Source organism: Ptychodera flava, chromosome 10 (genome assembly GCF_041260155.1).
Source record: "Ptychodera flava strain L36383 chromosome 10, AS_Pfla_20210202, whole genome shotgun sequence".
NCBI classification, from domain to species: domain Eukaryota; kingdom Metazoa; phylum Hemichordata; class Enteropneusta; family Ptychoderidae; genus Ptychodera; species Ptychodera flava.
In genome coordinates this window covers 30,818,278-30,837,981 of record NC_091937.1, presented here as the reverse complement: position 1 = coordinate 30,837,981, position 19,704 = coordinate 30,818,278, and the positions used below count along the sequence as shown (strand labels likewise).

The 19,704-nt window shown below is 37.7% G+C and overlaps 1 protein-coding gene across 2 annotated transcripts; it reads right to left on the bottom strand.

Annotated features, from left to right (window-relative positions):
* Positions 1–4,689: 4,689 nt before the first annotated feature.
* LOC139142495 (adhesion G protein-coupled receptor A3-like) lies at positions 4,690–19,363 on the bottom strand. 2 transcript variants are annotated; one of them, XR_011554408.1, is made up of 12 exons: positions 19,171–19,363; positions 15,497–15,933; positions 14,574–14,691; positions 13,165–13,274; positions 12,356–12,587; positions 11,704–11,872; positions 11,351–11,530; positions 9,571–9,687; positions 8,454–8,505; positions 7,654–7,766; positions 5,282–6,717; positions 4,691–4,825 (listed from the first exon to the last, which is right to left on the bottom strand). XR_011554408.1 is itself a non-coding variant. In XM_070712438.1 (11 exons), the coding sequence occupies exons 2-11, from the start codon at positions 15,924–15,926 to the stop codon at positions 6,616–6,618; spliced, it is 1,623 nt and encodes a 540-aa protein (XP_070568539.1). In that variant the 5' UTR covers positions 15,927–15,933; positions 19,171–19,337; the 3' UTR covers positions 4,690–6,615. The 2 variants fall into 2 exon arrangements, 1 of the variants encoding a protein (XP_070568539.1); XM_070712438.1 differs by having other exon boundaries at positions 4,690–6,717; positions 19,171–19,337.
* Positions 19,364–19,704: the final 341 nt, after the last annotated feature.

Below are 19,704 nucleotides of genomic sequence, written 5' to 3'. Positions count from 1 at the left end.
ACTTCATAAGGTGAACTGGTCAAAATCTCATGGTATACCGTCGCTGGGTGTGCTGTATTGTTTAAGTATACCCGTCGCTGGGGTCGTTTATCGCAATTATACCACAACAGTATAATTAATTATACGTCTTGCTTGAAACGTACAAAAAGTGACTTTTCTGTAACTTAAAGTTTGCTCACTATATGGGCCATGAACTATGTACATTCACAGCAACTGTTGCACGATTTTGTATGAAAGCGCACTGGTGACTATAAAACTCTCTGTTAAACGCAGACGACACAACAAATTACAAAAAATTGGACGCTCCATGGTGAAAAGTGAATACAGTTTTAATATAATTATTTACCTGGTTTAATTCAATCATTTTAGTAGATAATCCTCTATTCCCTTCTCAATAATCTCCTCGTCAAGTTCATCGATATAGTATTTAGCCTACTGTGTAGAAAACTGCATCAAAAGCTCTACATGTATCTCATAAATCACGGTCCCACCACAAAAATGAAATTTCCCTCCATGAAAAGTGTTTTGATAAGCATTGTTTGGATATGCAAATCAAGCGATGAGTCATCGATGGCGTGGATGACACGATTTCCTACACAACGCCAAATTTCAAATCGCCCGCAGAGGCCTTTATCAAAATTGAACATTTGTGCATAAATTAATTCACATTATTAGGGCCACTTGGACTATTTCAAGTGTGGCGTATTACGAATTTATCGCTATTACCTTCGCGTCTCGACCACACAGATCGGTGTTTCGCTAGCAGTGCACTAATGGAATGGATTGTGATGGCACCCTGCAGTTCTAGTTGTTGCTAAGTAACTTCATTTCGAGAACTTTTGTCGGCTTTATGAGTTCACAACAAAAGTTTGAAAAAAGTGTGCTTCTCATGCAACATGTGAAAAAAAAGATTTATCAAACTTGAAATGCATGTGAAAATAAAAAAAATCATTTAGCCACTCCACTTCCAATATCTAATTGTCTGTCCTTAGGCTCTGGCCATATTTCCAGCTCGATGAAGTTGCTAGGAGACTCGATTGGCTACAGCGTGTTCGCGCTTGTAATATGTGTCAAAGTTTCTTAAAGACATGCTGGTCGAGTTTGTGTCTCGACTTATCTTAACGGTAATAATACTTAAAGGTATATTTTTTTAACAAGAAGCGATTTGCAATTGTTACAAATATTGCTGTGAAGTCGGATTAGCATTCCTTTGAACAGGGGGAGTAAACTTGCCTTAAAGCATCAAACAGTTCTCTTCCTGTAGTCTCGAGCAAACCCAGTGTAAACATTTTGCAAAGACTATCCGCGACGAGCCCTCTGAGTTGTTTGGTTTTTGCCAGAAGAAATACAAATCTTAGAATAGACCGTAGTGCGACTTGTTTGCTGAAACCCGACGGTTTCTCCGGAAGGGGTGATTTAAAGACCTATAAAAGCTTGATTTTATGTGGCTAATAAGGCATGATCCACCCCTCAGCAGCTTGAGATCATATCCCCCCTCGAGAAGATAACTGCAAATTGTTGTCTGGTCCCCGATAAGTCATACAATACTAGATTTAAATGAACATATAAAGGTCAATCAAAAACAGTTGTGATTTTATTAGTTATCTATTGAATTTTGTTTTGGAACAAAGTCACTCACTGGACTTCAAAACCTTGAACGATGACAGAGGACAGGCATCAATATGATCACTGAAAATGCAAGTACATTGTCTGACGTGTTGGGGACCGGGCAACATGTAGTTATCTTCTCGGGGGGGGGGGTGTGAGTCCTGCTGCGAAGGGGAGGATCATGCCTTATTAGCCAGAGCAAATCGAGCTATTAGGAGTCTTTTATCCAACCCTACCCGAGAAACCGTCTACTTTTTACAAACAATTTGCACAATATACGGTCTAAGACCTATATTTCATCGGGTATCAGAGACATAAACCAAAGACACAGAGAGCTAGCTGGGGGCGCGGATGGTCAATGCAAAATGCTTACAGATTTATTCGAGATTACAGGGAGAGAACTAATCAATGTTTCAATGCAAGGCTACTCCCCCGTTCAAGGTATGATAATCCGAGTTTAAGGCAATATTTGTGCCGACTACAAATCGCGTCTTTTGTTGAACAATAGACCCTCGAGTAATTCAAAACCGTTCAGAAATTTTGAGACACAAATGCCACCTGAAGTGATATGAATAACAAGGGTAACCGTGTTAAAGAACAACTTGAACAATGTTTGAGATTTAGATATGTAGAAGAACAGTTTTTAATAGAGAGTAGAAAATCTTTCTAAAATGGTATCAGTTTGTTCCCAGTTGGTGGAACTAGAGAACTGTTGTTGTAAAATAATGATATGTTTAAACTTTCTTAAGTGACTACTTTTTGCAATTTTGTTTCACAGCGGTTTTTTTGATGGGTCCATGAGCCAAGATCTGATTTCAAGACCGGAAAATATCGTTGATCCTGTAAACATCACCGAAACAACAAGACGTTCAAAACACTATGGTGAACCAGATCGCGGTGAACCGAACACATAGCTCTTTGTAAAGTGATAAGTTGCATCGAAGACTTGACCCCTCCCCTCTCTGTTCCGTCTCGAAACTGAGCTAGAACATGAACACATCGTTCGGTCAAACACAGATAACGGCTGACCGTGTATATTACATCAGTGAACAAGCAACATATAAACATGGCTGTGGTGGGAAATAGGAAATTAAATAAAAAAATCACTGTCTGTTTCACCAGAATTTTAAACGAATCGGCTCCAGCGTTTGCTTCGCAACTCAAACTTAAGGTGATGCAATGAAATCATATTTTCCAGCATTTCTACCTAGAGAAGATGACATATTTGATAATGGAAACCCCTCCCTTTTTTCTGTTTAAAGAGATTGAGTTTGCCGTACAATCGTTAAACATAACCTGCGAGCGAATGTATTTGGGGCAATCAAACGAGTTAATTTCGTCAGAATATTGTGATTAATTTTATGTGGGCTAATTGAGCTCTCAATCACAGGATAAAGAAAAGCCAATACCTACAGAAAATAAAATGTGATCTTCAAAGCAATTCGAAGCTCTTAATACATTAAAATTAGAATGTCAAATGAAGATGACATATTTGATAATGGAAACCCCTCTCCTTTTCTGTTTAAAGAGATTGAGTTTGCCTTACAATCGTTAAACATAACCTGCGAGCGAATGTATTTGGGGCAATCAAAGGGGTTAATTTCGTCAGAATCTTGTGATTAATTTTATGTGGGCTAATTGAGCTGTCAATCACAGGACAAATAAAAGCCAATACTTACAGAAAATAGAATGTGATCTTTAAAGCCATTGGGAGCTCTTAATACATTAAAATTAGAATGTCAAATATCAGTTCTAACACGCTTTTTAACAGGATCATAAGTTTTCAATTTACTTGTTTGTTGTTGTTAGTTTTTTGTCTTCGGGTAGTTTTTACGTCATCAGTTTGTGGGCGTAGCTCTTCTTGAATGCTGCGATAAATCTTAATTTTCTATGTTGCTGAGGATCTATTAGCTTAGGACTCGCCCTTGCTATGATTTCTTTTTGCCCATATACCGATTCAGTGATTTGCAGAGGGTATATCTCCGAGATTTTAGATTACTTGCAACTCAGACACAATTTTAAAGAAAACAGGTGAGATTGAGAGTAATAATTTAACGTGTAATTTTTGTTGTCAAACACCCGACTCGCTTGTCCTATTGTTACTGCCTTTTGGAAAGAATTTATTCTGTATATTTTTTATTTTTTTTAACATCGATATAACATCCTTGACACACTTTCTGTCTTCTTTGGTTATGATCTAAATGCTAAGGACATACTTTTGGAGCATGTACCTATTCTGTTAACAACTCTTTTATAAATACTGCAATATTGTCAATTTCTGCTTTTATAAATACGCGTACGGTCAGAACAGTGAGGGATGTAGAAAGAAATATTGCTGTAAAGAATGGAACTCTTGAGAAGCATCAGTTACAATAGTAGCATCACATATAAACTTGTAAAGCTTTTTTTCAATTTTTTTCTGCTTTGTAGTTTGTTTTTCCCCTTGTCTCTCGTTGTTGCTTGTTTCTTTACTGTCTATGGTTTAGTATTTTGTCAACTTCGTGTTCCTGTTTTTGCCTGTTTCTCTTTTTCGTCCGTATAATGAAAACATTGAAAAAGCTTCCCTATCTTTTGCAACTCATGTTCTTCATTCTCTTCGCGTTAGTACTGAAATAACCCCCTCACTCTGTAAAGAAGGAGACAGACTAATTTAAAGCCTCATAAGCTATATCTGTTTTGCATTTTCCTAAAAGATGGTTTAAAATCAAATCCCACTTATATAAATATGCTTACCGAACTGTGATAATAGGACGTTTTTCAAACATGACTAATATATGCACAACTTAAATTTTAACAACAGTTTACTAAAACATTTTTGAGTTGTATCTCATATTATGGCGGCCGCGTAGATAAACGTTGTTATAACCGCCTGAATTAAATCGACCAAATTTATCACCAAGGATTGAAATAGTGACATTTTCAAGGAAAATATATCTCAATGACGAGTAAAGTATCTCCCCAAAGACTAGATGATATTCTTTGGTAAGCAAAATGCAAACAAGATACAGCTAGTGGGACTTTCATTGTCAATTATACATTAGAAAAATAAACTGTAATCAAACACATCACACTCTTTTGTTTTAGAGTTTTAGAAAGTTTTATTCAAAGAATTAACTCATTTCATATGAAATTCGTTCCACACACAGAAACAAAGAATCAGCATTTTGTCCATTTCCTGTACACAGAGACCGCTTATGTACAATCATATTATTATTTTCTCTTTAGAATTTACAGTAACATTACAATAGTGATCAAAACCTATGCATTCCTCTCTTACAGTTATCAGGTTTACGAGGGACAAAAGTCTGATATGGAGAGGATAGTACTTTTTTCAATAACATTGCAAAATGATAAATGCAAACATATTTTGCATACTACAGGGGGGCTAGGAACGTTACCGTAGTGATGGGTGCGACGTCGTCTTCTTGTGTTGATTTTTCGCTTTGTAACGATCTCGATCAATGTATTAGCTTCAAATTGTCTTCTTTTCCTTAAAACGTCATTCTAATCCGTGATCACTGACTAAACACACCTAAATAAGTAATCTGTCCACAAACCATCTAGATACAATGATGTGCTTAAATTATCAAATGATTACAGTAATCTGTTGATATCATGCTAGATAGCATACTGTCTTATACGGTTTAGTCTTGCTTGAAAGTGGTTCCCCGGCCCTCTGTATGCAAACTGGGTATTTAGGGGTCTGGAGCGGGAAACAAATACATGTATCAACATAAAACTTTGTTGTACTGTTCTTACAGATATTCCGCATCGAATGGAGTCTATATGTCTTGTCAGTTTGTTTCGTCTTTGATTTTTTCCGGTTTAATTTTGGTTTCAAATAGAGCCAAGGCAACGCTACCGGTAATGGAGATAAAACAATTTTAGAGTTTCTAAAGACAAGTGGACATGACCGTCATTTCGTCATTATCGAGTCATTGTCCTGTACTAGCAATTAACAAATGAGCACAAGAAGATTTGAATTTCATGGTTTTACCCACAGCCCCTGACCCTAAATACGCGTTTTGCATCGTTGAAACAGTCACTATTATATATAGATATATGGGGTGTCTCGCACCGCGGCATCACAAAACCTACATTTCTCCTGGCAACTAGATAAACATATACGACATATCAATAAACGGAGGAAAACAACAGAATGATGGTTCAGTAAAACAATTAACCGCTATACTAATGAGTTGTAATTGGTGTATATAGTGGTAATTTTGACCTAAATGCCACATTAAACTTAATAGTTGCTCTTTCAGTTACAATTCTGTAAGAGATCTTGAAAAATATAATTGTTTGCTGTTCCTAAAAATGCATCACAACAGAGCAGTCATCATAAATCGTAAAACGATTGATTCTTAAACGACAAATACTACTTTTTAAGTTTTTGTAACTTTTTTACATTTCCTAATAATATCAATTTGATTTCCCCCTTTTTCGTGGCTTTAAAGGCACATCTATACATGTAAGTATATCGATGTGTGTAAATGACAGCTAAATGAGAGTGGGAATAGTAAGAAAAAGTATGATATGTAGTATGATCTCTCAAATAAACATTTGGTTTTTTTCAGTCGCTTTTAATTAATTTTTCACTTGTACACGTGACCTCACATACAATCGAAGATAGGTTCAGAATGTAAATGTATGACAATAATGCCTTATTTAATCAAAATCAAGAACTCCAGCATTAGTATGTCAAAGTATCGCCTTCAAAGTCGCTTTTTTGTAAAATTTGTTCAGGCATTTCTCAATCCATTGTATATGCAAATTATTGGACATTATGCTTATAATATCTTTGACAGCAGTTTAGTATAATAGTTGTGATTGGCTTTGACAAGATTAACACATCCTACGAAATTTTGTCTAAATTAGCAGTGGCGAGCTGAGAAAGTTCTTATGTTCAACATGTCTAGGCCGTCACGCTTCCATAAGATACTTGATAAAACGCCGATGATTGGGTGGAAACCAATTCATGTACATCTGGTTATGGCTGCTCCACTATTCCGAGCCAATCAGGGCCAATGCCAGTATGGATATGCCCAAAAAGACGGTGACAATTACAGATGGTGCCTTCTCATTGGCCGAGCTGTCCAGGCTTTCCTAACAAGGTATGAATATATAAATTGTAACATTGTAAAAAAACACACACAAATAAATTTGGGTGTGAGTTGTATATTCTGTGTGTGCGTATGTGTGTATGTATGTATGTATGTATGTATGTATGTATGTATGTATGTATGTATGTATGTATGTATGTATGTATGTATGTATGTATGCAAAAATTCAAGACGCAAGCATGTAGGTAGGTATTTAGGTATGTATGTATGTATGTAGGTAGGTAGGTAGGTAGGTAGGTAGGTAGGTAGGTAGGTAGGTAGTAGGTAAACGTATTCATATGGAAATTTCTGAGTTTTACATCTGATATGTTCCACTGAAAGAGTTCTTATAAATATACATTATATAAATTTGTCTTTGTGAACACGAAAGTATGAGTTTGTAAGAAGATCACAATTTATGATGTGATAACGGTGAAAAACACTGATGAAGACAAGATACGGAGTAATGCCGTTCTAAATGTATATTATGCCCGCAAGTTATCTGACAATGAACGTTACTGCCTATCTCTAACCGACTGCATAAGTCACGAAGGAAATCTGGCTTTTATCGTTCTTTCTGTCATGGTTGATAATACAGACAAGTGTTGCCTGTTGGATGTTATTAATCCAATATGATGGCTATTAACCGATGAAGAGCAAATTCTTTGTCAATTAACAGTGTTAGCGAGGAGCAAGAAAAATATCTCCATCAGTCTCAAGTTTGATCTTCACCCAGAAGAGATCATTATCATCTGCACTAGGTAACCATAACTCATTTAGACAAACGGAGAATTGAATGATTGAAATGCAAATACTGTTATATATATATATATATATATATATATATATATATATATATATATATATATATATATATATATATATATATATATATATATATATATATATATATATATATATATATATATGCGTCACTTACTTCTAGCACGGCGAAGTTGGTCAGATGGTTGCATTCACAAACGGTGACGTCACTGTCATCCTTTCTGCTCGGCGATACCCTGCAGCCTTCCTTAGACCAACCACCAGCGCCATCTGGAATATAGAACGGATTACTTGATTATTTGAGCAATCAATTGAGGCAGCTGAGAAACTGTTAGCGCCGTTTGTGTAACGAGCTTGTTTTGAGAAATGCAGTCTTTGAAATTTGACGAAGACATAATCAATATAAACATACAGACAAGTATTTCTTTATTTCATTGCATGCCTTTTGAACTCAAAATATTGAAGCTTTTTGAGTTATTGCATTTTAATCTTCTTTTTCCAGGGAGTTTGAAATTGCATGGCTAATGGATGCGCGGTGCGAGTTCACTGGGTCACTATGTCGTGACGCATGCTCGTTGACATTTCAACGCAAACGTGAGAATTTGCCAGGATAATGCATCAAGTGGATTTGTAATTGATGTAAATCGAAGCGCTTAAAAAGGTACATCGAAGGAGACATTATGTCTGAATGTTGCCTAAAGTTTCATTCTACTTCCTTAAATGTCGGGATCGCATGAAACGACGACTCTTTTTCTATTCAAACTCGCCCCTAAAGCGCTATATCTTCGTGCATACTGTGCAGCACTTTACAACACAAACCTAAATTTTATTTCAATCATACGGGATTTTGCTGTTGTCAGTAACAATAAACTTGCGGTAACGCCACTTAAAATAACGTTTGCCAGATACTTGTACTTAATGGAGACTTGCGTGTTATGTGATGGACATATTTCTTACCTTCAAGTTCAAAATCCCAAAAGACACAGCTCTTTTCGCCTTTTCCGTTACTCTGTTAAGTATGAAGATAGGAAACACGACGGGGCTGATCACAAATCAGTCATAAATGTATTTCGCTAAATTAATACATTTCGCAGAAATTTTTTACTCACATTTCCCGTACTATGCGCATAAAACAAACTAATATGGCACATATACATTCTGCGATTGACGTTGTGATGAAAACAAGCAACCCCCATTTTGAGGGTTCAAAACAAAAGTCGCCTCAAAGACACTGATGCACAAAGCAGGCTGGTCCTGATCGCTGTTCACAACAGCCAATGCATGCAGCTCAAGTTTTGTTTATATTCTCTTCGACAAATGATCGCTGATATCATCAGCGACATTGGGCCTTAGTTGTACCTATTTGACTTACAGATTGATATATGGCGGGTGTCACATGGGGAGCAGGATGCGCTTACTATTTCCGAAACACCTGACATCACTTCTTGGTCTTTTGGCCAGAGGTCCATATATCTTTCTTTCATGAATTTGACTTTGTTGTGTGTACCGCTGATTTACTTTTTGTTCTGTGCTGTTTTGTGTCAGTGTTTACAAATATTGTATCACGAAGTTTGACCTAGTGTTATCGGATTATGGATGGGTATGATTGCGATTACTTTATTATACAAAGCGAGATGGGCACAATCTATAAAATTGGCTCATTGAAATCGACGCGGAAAGGATACGTTGGACCAAAAATTTAAAATTGATGCTCAAATCCGATGAATCGTACATTTTTACACCTTAAATATCAAAACCTTGTTGAACAGTGCATGAAAACAGAGCTATAGATGTTTTCTATCATTGTTGTATGCATGCGGTTGACAAGCACGGATTCAATCACATGTACAGAGGACCCCTTCTGACCTACTTGGTGAAAAGAAACTCATTACTTAAAGTTTCAAATATTGCAAGTCTGAATTAAATTTAATTTCTCTACGGCTCAAGTGTTGTCTTTTCAAGGCATTAGTATCAGCGACTCTTAGAAAAGAAAGAAGTCTTAGATTAAAACACAGATTTATCTGAAAAAGTACAAAGAAAATATGGACAACAATTAGAACTGCGAAAACGATACCTTGTCTTTGTGTTGGAACGTGATCTCCACGGGGTCGCTCAGGTCACGGACTTCTAAGTCTCCTACACTTGCTGCAATCACTGAACTGACCAGAGATGCTTGGGATTCGTCAATTGCCTTTCAAAGCAAAATGAGTATGAAGTACAGGGGTCAAAAATCGTGAATAATTGACCAACACACTTTTTAAGAGTTGTCGTGTTCTCAGCCGGGAACAAACTGATTTCTCTTTAAGGTAGTTCGCGCCTCGAAAATGAAAGAGTTAAACTTCAGCTCAAACTTTTCTCAAGGAATATTAAAACCATTCTCTTTCAAAATCAAGTCTAAATTCGGGGTCATCGTGCAAATTTTGGTACCACACATGTGCATTTCTCAATACAAAGGTGTCAGAGCGTCATGCTAGGGAACCGGGATGATTCATCAACGCGCTTGGCAAACGAAAGTCATGGCGTTCGGACCTCAAAGCGCCTCCCCTGAACCAAAGATTGGAAGCGCGAAAACCTTACAAAGGAATTATGAACTGAAAAAAGTTAATTCCTCCCCAAATACAATAAATTGCTGAAATAGGTTATTGGAATTTTGAGCTGCCTAGACCAAAAAATACAATATGACAAACAGTTTAAAACTAATTTCAATGAAAAAGTTTAACAGATATTTGAAAAATGTGCATTTGAATTGATTCATGATGATACCAGACAAGGGCACCATAAAAAGAAACTTCACAAATACAGAGAGTTGAAAAAAGATTTCTCTCTCGAAAGCTACCTTCATGTTATAAAAAAACCCAGATCACAGATCAGCCCTGTGCAAGTTACGCATTAGTGCACACATACTACACATAGAAACAGGTAGATATAGAAACCTTGATGTCATAGACAGAGCATGCCCAATTTGCCAAAACAAACAAGTAGAAGATGAGATACATTTTCTTTTCATTGCAAAGGATACACAGACATTAGACATGATTTTTTCAGTAAACTAAACATTTGTAAAAACGCATTCAGAGGCACACAAGACCTTGTAAGCATCCTTTCAAGGACAGATAAAGCATCACTATGTGAATTGGGAAAATACATACATACATGTTTTAAACTCAGACCAGACAAAAGGAAAAAGACAAAGTAAACTATTTATGAACCTTTAATATGTTGACCTCATGTATAGATATTTATATTTATATATACTCTTTCATTGTTGTTTTTGCAAAACCTTTATTGTACTTTATGATCAAGATCCCAACTGAATCCGTGACAAATTACGTCAACTCCTTCTGATGTCGTGATTCTTGATATATCATATTCTAAATTTGTCACGGATTCAACTGGGATACGATTTCAATAAAGGTTACTTTACTTTACTTTTACTTTACTTTACAATATTTGACCATTCATTGAGTATTCGAGTATACAAAGTGTTACAGATCCTGCAGTTGGCGCGCAATAATTGAAACAGAGCTGACCAAACCTCCAACCCCAAACGCCATGAATTCGGTTGTCATGGGCGTTCTTCAACTTTTGATGGACTTGCAAGGCTGCCTCGTACGATACTTAACCCTTTCAATGCTGGAATTTTTCCCCCAAAATGTTACTGCCACATTTTTCAAATTTTTATAAATTTTTCTGAAAATGTTTAATGAGTTTGGACCAAATGGACATCATATTTCATTGGCTACAGTTTTTAATCAAAACTTTGGCAAAAATCTGAGAAAAATTGACCAGGGTATATTTTGTAAAAGGGAGAAAAATTGACGTTGGCGCTCAAAGTGTTAATTATATCAACCTACCTCGAAGAAAGTGTTTGACTTGTGCGATATAAACTGCACTAGAAGGCTCTGCTTAAGTTCGGATTGTTCCATGCCATCAAACAACGTTTCCGGCAGACTAATCGAGATTTCGTCATCGTCTGTCATATCTATCTCTCTTTTCTCCCGTTCGTCGTCACCTGCCTCATCCTCAATTTGACTCTTCGTAAGGAGGACAAAGAGATAGATAGGTTGACAAAATAAATATATAGAAAGACAAATAAACAAATAGATGGACAGACATCTAGATCGGCCGATAGTTAAATTTAACAAACAGTAATGAATCTCTATTTCGCTTTGGTCACGAGCTTTTTAAAAGTGGTGTTTTTCCCTACCTTCCTCTGTGAGCTCCTAAATTTGAGTCCCATAAACAATTCGGGTTCCACCTCTGCTACCGCCATGGCTATGTTGGGTGTCTCTATGGTAACGGACTGATTACCGCGATCCATGCCGTTTCTTCGGGGTCTAATCAGCCGAGCGAGTTTTTCAACGGCTCGGATGAGTCTGTGTGGAAGCAAGGGGGATTATAGGGTTCAAAAATTTCTGCCGAATATCTATGGAAAAGCTATATATCCTTGAAATACATTTACACTTTATGGCAGAAACTGGTTTGGTATATCGCTTTCGGAGTCATAAAGATATTACTGTCTGTTTGAAGATTACAGGATGCATGAAACTTAAGTAACATATATCAAAGCAATGTACTAAACCAGTCTCCCGCAAATTGTACTTAAACAAGCTTAAGCGAGTCTATATTACTTCCCACTGATAGAACTCTGTCGAGTTCTATAGTATTGCTGTATCAATTATGTCAGTTAAAATGCAGGTTTGTCTGAGAATTATTTTCGTTCATGCTTAAATTATAGCAATCTCTGTCGGTTAGGATCAATTCTTACAGTATACGAAAAAAGGTTGCGTCGATGATGGTTGCACGATGGTTAATATTTCTTGAGGTGTTAGGTAAACATTTAAATTCAGAATTTTTACCTCGCGGCGGCATTTCGGTTTTTCTGACCGGCCTTCAGCACACCACGCCCGACTTTCATCATGTCATCCACGCTCCCCAGGACGTCCTTGGCCATATCCACGTCTGTGCCGTTTTCGCAGTCTTCCAGAATGTTCCCAAGCACGTCTACAGAGAGCCCCACGTCATCCTCGTCAAAGCTCTCTGCTTCCCTTGCAAGGCTTCGAAGTTGTCGGGCAATTTGCCTAGCTTGACCTAGACAGTTATTACGAACAGGGCATTCAGTTAAATGATTCTCGATATTACACTGGACATAGCAACATTTGCTTAAAATGACATTCCGAGTCTGGTACATACTAGCTCATTTCTCTGTCTACCTGACTGCCCGTCTACTTTTTTATTATCTCTTTCAAGTGTGAACGTTTGCCTCTGTCCCTGACACTTTCCCTTTGTCTAGCTCTTCGTGTTCACCTGCCTACCTAAATTTGTTTGTGTGTTTTTTGTTCGTGTGTTTGCTTGTTTTGTCTGTCTGTCTGCCTACCCGCCTTTCTTTTTTTCTGGAAATCGTCAATCAATCAATCAATCAATCAATCAATCAATCAATCAATCAATCAATCAATCAATCAATCAATCAATCAATCAATCAATCAATCAATCAATCAATCAATCAATCAGTCAGTCAGTCAGTCAGTCAGTCAGTCAGTCAGTCATATCTGTCTCTCTTCTATCCCTGCCAACCTATCCGCCTATCTCAGCCTGCCTGTCTCTTTATCTGGTACGATATTTCCACCTTATTTTTACGTTCTATTTCTTACACTGTTTCCACACTTACCACGTGGGATAGTTGTGTTGGCCAGGTGACTTAGACGGTTCCCACGACTGACCTGGCTCTCAGGAACGCAATTAGACGTGTCGGCATCTCCCCAAATCCCTCCTGAAAGACTACAAACAAGAGGAAGGGAAAAGTTGGACAACTTAGGTGGTGTGCGCCTCGGGCACAGATATTCGGACTCTCAAACTTTTTCAATACTTGTGGGGGGGGGGGGGCTTTTTTGACGCTCACCAAGTACAAATGGCTTAGTTTTGTAAAAACCGAACATTCTATTTTGCTCCTTCGCGTCAACACAGGCGTGGTGGCCATTTTTTAATTCAAGTGTCGGTAATATATCGGGTAATTTGTTTCTCTATTTCCGTACATTGCACTGTGACCCATAATTTTTATTCTTGATTTCGAAAGGGAGGCTTTCAATGTTTTCTTACGGAAAGTTTGAGCAAAAGTTTAAGACTTTCAATTTCGAGGCGCATACTACCTTAAAGGTATACTGTCACCTGTTCCAATTTTGCCACAGTTACCATGGAAAGAGAAAATCTAACCAATCACAGATTTTAATCGGGTGGCCGCTTTTTAAAAATAGCGCCCCCACATGAGCATTTTGAATACCAAGGAACGCCCCTTTGACCACAAATGGGCATATTTAGAATACAAGTGACTGAATACCTTTAAGTGACATTAACGGATTCGCAGGCATGTATGATCAAGGTCTCTCAATAATCCGAGCGCTACCCCGATGCCTTCTGTATGTATCAAAGTACATTCGGCATTCTTTAATAAGATTCAAAGGCCGTATCCGAAAAAGAATAACAATCTTCTGGAAAACGTTGACTGCCTCTTTACAACTTTTCAATTTACCTTTATCCTACACTATAACAGAAAGGCAAGGAGTGTTCTAATGGCGCCAGCCTGTCTCATCAGCGTTGACGTCGATTAGAATTTGTCGTAGATGTTCAGCAATTTCAAATAAACCTTAAAAACGCTAAAGCCGTCCTGATGCGATAATTTCAGTTGTAAGTCAAGAATTTAATTCAGGTCTGTATTGCTTTTTTTTTATTTTTGCAATTTTCGCGGGATGTTCCACGGCCTGTTTTTATCAAACTGGGCTGTAGCAGTTCAAATATACACAACAAGATGATTCTAATTTATGCAGTCATACATCGCGAATGGAAAAGTAAATTTTTTACAAGAAAAAATTCATGATTGACAACATACGAAAATAATTAAATTGCTTTAATTGGTCAACTTTTGACAGAAAAAAATGCTCTAAAAACCGAAAGAAAATTATGTGCATTTTTGATAGCTTTACACAAATAGACACTTCAATACTGCACGAGACTTTGTGAGATTTTCTGTGGCTGTAGTGTTGGCGCGACATCGCCTCATTACAAAGGACAGTAGACACTTACCACTCCCTCCGCGCAATAATAGAGTCTCCGCGAGTAAAGGGACACCTTCTCTCGGCGGTAAGATTAGCCAGTGTTCTTGGCCATCGTATTATGCCCTTCGCATTAAAGGTAATATCAGCTAAAAGATATAAAAAGTGAGACAAAAATCTTATCAAAAAGTCACAACTGATTGGGCTGTAGCAGTCGATCCCATGTCGACAAAAATGTCAAACGACGAATATACTACATTGTCATTTCGTGGAACGCGTTTCACACTACCTCTTGTGTAACTTGGTTTCCCGCCAAAACCTTACGATTAAAATCGATTGAAATTACATGTATGTATAATGTATGACGAGGCACAGAAGCTGCAGGAGAAATATAAGTACACGGATGACTATATTTTCGGCGCAATTGATGATATTAAAGGAATACAGTTACCTGTAATCTAAATGTGCCCATATATGGTCAGAGAAGCGTTTCTTGGTATTCAAAATGCCCGTGTGAGGGCGCTGTTTTTAAAAAGCGACCACCCGCTTAAATCTGTGATTGCTTAGATTTTGTCTTTCCCTGTTAACTGTGGCAAAATTGGAACAGGTGACAGTATATCTTTAATTCTCATTGTGTTGAACAGTCATTGTGGTATTGATGTCGTTTGCTAATGGCGACCGCTTTCGCTGACTACACAAAAATGGCTTTGCAGTTTTGAATAAACTCGAACCATGCAACGTTGGTGTTTACCACCACTTCTTCATGCACATGGGGAAATAACACACATGATTAAACCTATGATAGAAGTCACTGGGCATGGGAGCAAGTGATGTGAGAAAACCCAGGCTACCTAATGAACAGTTCCACCGTTAACAGTCAAAAAGGTCACCGCAGGGGCGAATTGCTCAAAACAAAACAGAGATTTAGTGCTGGTGTATTTAATGTGTTCCTACCTTGACATCCAACGGGCCTTCCCCTTCCATAACCATGACCAGGAAAACCACCACGTCCACCCTGTCCATCACCTTGACCACCACCTTGACCACCGCCACGACCGCCATTTTCACCTCCATTTGCACCACTTGACCCACTTTGCCCGCCTGGTGGCCCTGGTCGTCCATCGCCTGGACCCCCGCCATGACTGCCACTTCCACCGCCATGAGTACCACTTGACCCACCGTGTCCGCCTGATAGTCCTGGTCGTCCATCCGCTGGACCCCCGCCAGGACCGCGGCCTCCATTGGGTGGAGTCACGGGGCCATTGCTTTGACCAGGACCTGGTCGCCCGTCTTGGCCGGAATTGACAGAACCCATCGTGGTTTCCATCAGTGCCATAAGAAACAGTGCAATGACAAGACAAAGACATCTGTATACACGTGCCATTTTCCAACTAAAATGGGAATACGAAATGGAATAGAAAACAAATAAAATCCACGCATCAGTTATGTTGCAAGAAAGTATTTAATTTTCTCCCAGCCTCATAAAATGTGAGGACAATGCAATATGTTGTGCTGAGGAATTCAACCATTTAAGCAATAATCTGTATGATAAATAACTTGCAAACACTTCTCAGAGAGTTAAAATGAATCAAAACTTTTTGTGAAGAACTTGTCCTCTGTCTCAGTTACAGAAACCAAATTATCGAGATACAATTTTCAGTTACTGTACCACGGCGTTCTTATGAGTGATAAGGCAAACAATTTATTCTTTCACCTATAGCCACTTAATTGAGTGATTGTTTGATTGCTTGCTTGGTTGATTGATTGATTGATTGATTGATTGATTGATTGATTTCATCAATTTCAAAAAAGCAGGAATATAGTGAAGGAAACAGATGGGCAATGGCGCAATATATTGCATGGTGGCGTCCAATCCATACAAAAATTACAACTTTCTATTTTACTATTCTGTTTTACAACCAAACATTTTATTCTGAATTCAATTTTACAACTCAACATTCTATTCTAGATTCAATTTTATAACTCTACATTTCTCTCAGTATCATAATTCTGTATTCAATTTTACAACTCGACTTTCTAAGATTTTTCTACTTTTATTTTACATTCTTCTACTCGACCTACTACTTCATTTCACAGTTTCACTATTCGACATTATATTTCACAGTTCAACATTATTACCCTCCATTTTACCTTTCTAAGTTTCATTTAAAAATTTAAAACAACAAATTCCCATTTGTTTTTCGAAATGCCATGTTACACTTGTCTTGAAGACTGAATCCGATGACTGCATGTTCGCGCAAAATTCAATCTTGGAGAACGGGGAGTTTGCAGAATTGGAATTTTTTTCCCGTGACAGCGACATCTATTGAGTACGCTTGACTTTTCATAACCTCCGACTAGGACATAGATTCAAGCTCAGATCTCACTCATGGGACCATTAGAAGCTTATCCAAAGGTTTGCTGTTTTATGGCAATGATTTCAATCTTTGCCATTGCTGTCTAACAGCAAATTTAGCGGGAGTGAGTATAAGTTTTGATTGACATTGAATACCCAGTATAGGAAGGCTCTTACGATGGAAGTCAGACTGGCTTCACGGAGTTCAGACTGACTTCACGGAGTTTTCACTTATGTTCACATTATATTGAAGCCGCGCTTCTGGGCACTATACACACGTAATTTTGGTCGTTTTCATAAGACCGGTTTCGATTTTAAATTTATTTTAGTATTCCCGGTCAAAAATGACTTATCCTTACAAATCACATCCCGCGATGTGAAAATGCTAGATTCTTCCGGTTTGGTTTACCGAGACTGCGAAGTTTTGAACCAACCATACGCCTGAATCGAATCGGAAAATAAAGGTTAAAGTGCTTTCACTTCGTAACATTCCTCATGAAAATAGAGCGTGCGGCAATCGTCGCATCCTCTATTGCTGTGTGCCAGAGTAAAGAAAAACTTGCACCTTGTACTCAGAATTCTTGTAGGGGCCAAACACTGACTCCAAAGTCAAATGACAAGCACTGTAAAAAGATGTTCCCAGCTGTAGTTACACGTTATAATTGACATAAACGTCCTTTTGATATGCGCAGATGCTTATCGTGATTTGCATAACAAAGCCGGACGGCCGGCCAATGAGCAACGTCCACGTTTTATATCAATTTGATTAATTACTTTAGAATACCTGCGCTTAATACTTAATGCAAAAACGTTATTTATGAATGGTGGCCTAATTTATGATATGAATTAAGAAAGAGGTGACTATCGCCAATGTTTCATTTTATAGAATATCTTTTTCCTGTCTTGCTGTCACATTTTCATGTGATCTGGTAGTTTAGCCTGAAAATAGTGCATATATTACAGCAGAGAAAATACCTATACGCCAGCGCGCCGTAATATCATTTTAATCAATAATATCACAATCTCCCAGTGGAGCGGAAGGCCTTGCCTCATTGTTATTGTAAAAGAAGGGTATTTATTTTCTTTGACCTTGTGTTTCGGAAAATTTGATGCTCGCTCACAGTACAAATGCAAGGTACGGAATACTTTGAGTGCTAATTATTCCCACTGTATACAGAAATGAGTTGAAAACAACACCCCGCGAATAATAGATTGAGATCACCGCCAAAGAAGAAGTATTTAATAGCTCTCAAAGGTTCATTATACACAGATCATTTAAATTATTTATTTCGTTTCCATGGTAGTAGAAATTGTTTTGCTTTTCACCATTGCTTCTTTATCATGCATTTATCTTTCAACTAATTCATCTTTGTCATTTGACCAAGATTATGTCTTTTTTGTCATTAACACAGTACTCTTTTGTCAGTTACTTTCATGATAATATGCGAAAGTAAGTAAATGCTATTTAATTTAAGGGGTTTTCCAAGTATCTCCACCGTGTAAGTATTCAACTCCCACATACAATCTCGTGTGTAGACAAATGTTGCAGTTTTATATTAGAAATACATATGGGCACAGATGTATAGCTACATTACGGTGATACGCGCGACAGATAGCGCGTTGTCTCTCTTGTATCACTGAAGGCTGATATTAATCAATAAAGGTGATACAAAATAATATTTCAGGCTTCGACAAACTGTTATTCTGGTTATATTTTTGGATGACTGCGAGGCGGGTGATATTATTGCATAAATTTACTAAAGTTTATCATGGCCGTAGAGCTAAACGTACGATATGGACAAGAAAAATTGGTTTCATTTGTACCTTCTTTGTTGCTGTAATTTTTTTCTTGAAAACTTTAGATTGTTCACGTTTCTTACCGAATATCGCGTCTGACAGCTGACGAATTCAATTTTCAATTGCCTAACTGTTTTAGAATCAAGCTCAAGGCCAGTAGAAATGCCAACACATATATAACTTACTCATAACACATGTACAAAACGCAAATGGTCAGTCGAAATGTAAGCAAAATACGATTGGAACTAAATTGGGATAAGTAGAAATTGAAGTCATGCTGGTTTAATTTGTAAATGTAAGCTCATCTGCTTTCCTTCTTTCGCAATACACTTGTTTTTATGAGTAATTTGCAATATTGCAACTTTCAGCCATAGAGCACCTATCACTTTTGAAAATTGTTAACTATAATGATGCAATTCTCCGAATTAGTTCATATTGTGTTGCCAATAAGATGAACCTTACACCGCGGACTCACCTTAGCCTTATCGACGATGCTTAGAACACACCTGTTGCAACACTCCTCGCTCTGTCGTCTCAATTCTAGTGTTTAAGTTGTCGTTGCTTGTACAGGTCTTAAATATTCCTCGAACTCAATGCCTCCTGCGTATAGATCGTACCACTTGGAGCCTTGCACGCCAGCCTGTCGCGTTCTATAAAAGGTGAAGGTTGAGGATAATGTTGGGGATTTGCACACGCCACTCATCTTAAGACTGCCCATCGGATCGACATATATCACGGAGAAGCAACCATTACATCTTTAGGGATAGTCACAGAAGAAGAGTGAAGCAATATTTTTCTGAAGGTTCTTCTAAAATTGTTAATACATGTACGAGCTGTACTGTAGTCTATTATGATCGTAATTTTGCATAACTCTCTGTTTTTGTCCAATTCTTTTTTTGTGAAAAGTCCCTTGTTTTCTGTCCAGACAAGTTGGTCATGGTCTGTCTGCCCCTTTTCTCCCCTCCCCTTCCTTAAACTGTTCGCGTTAACAACGCCAGCTTCTGTTGTT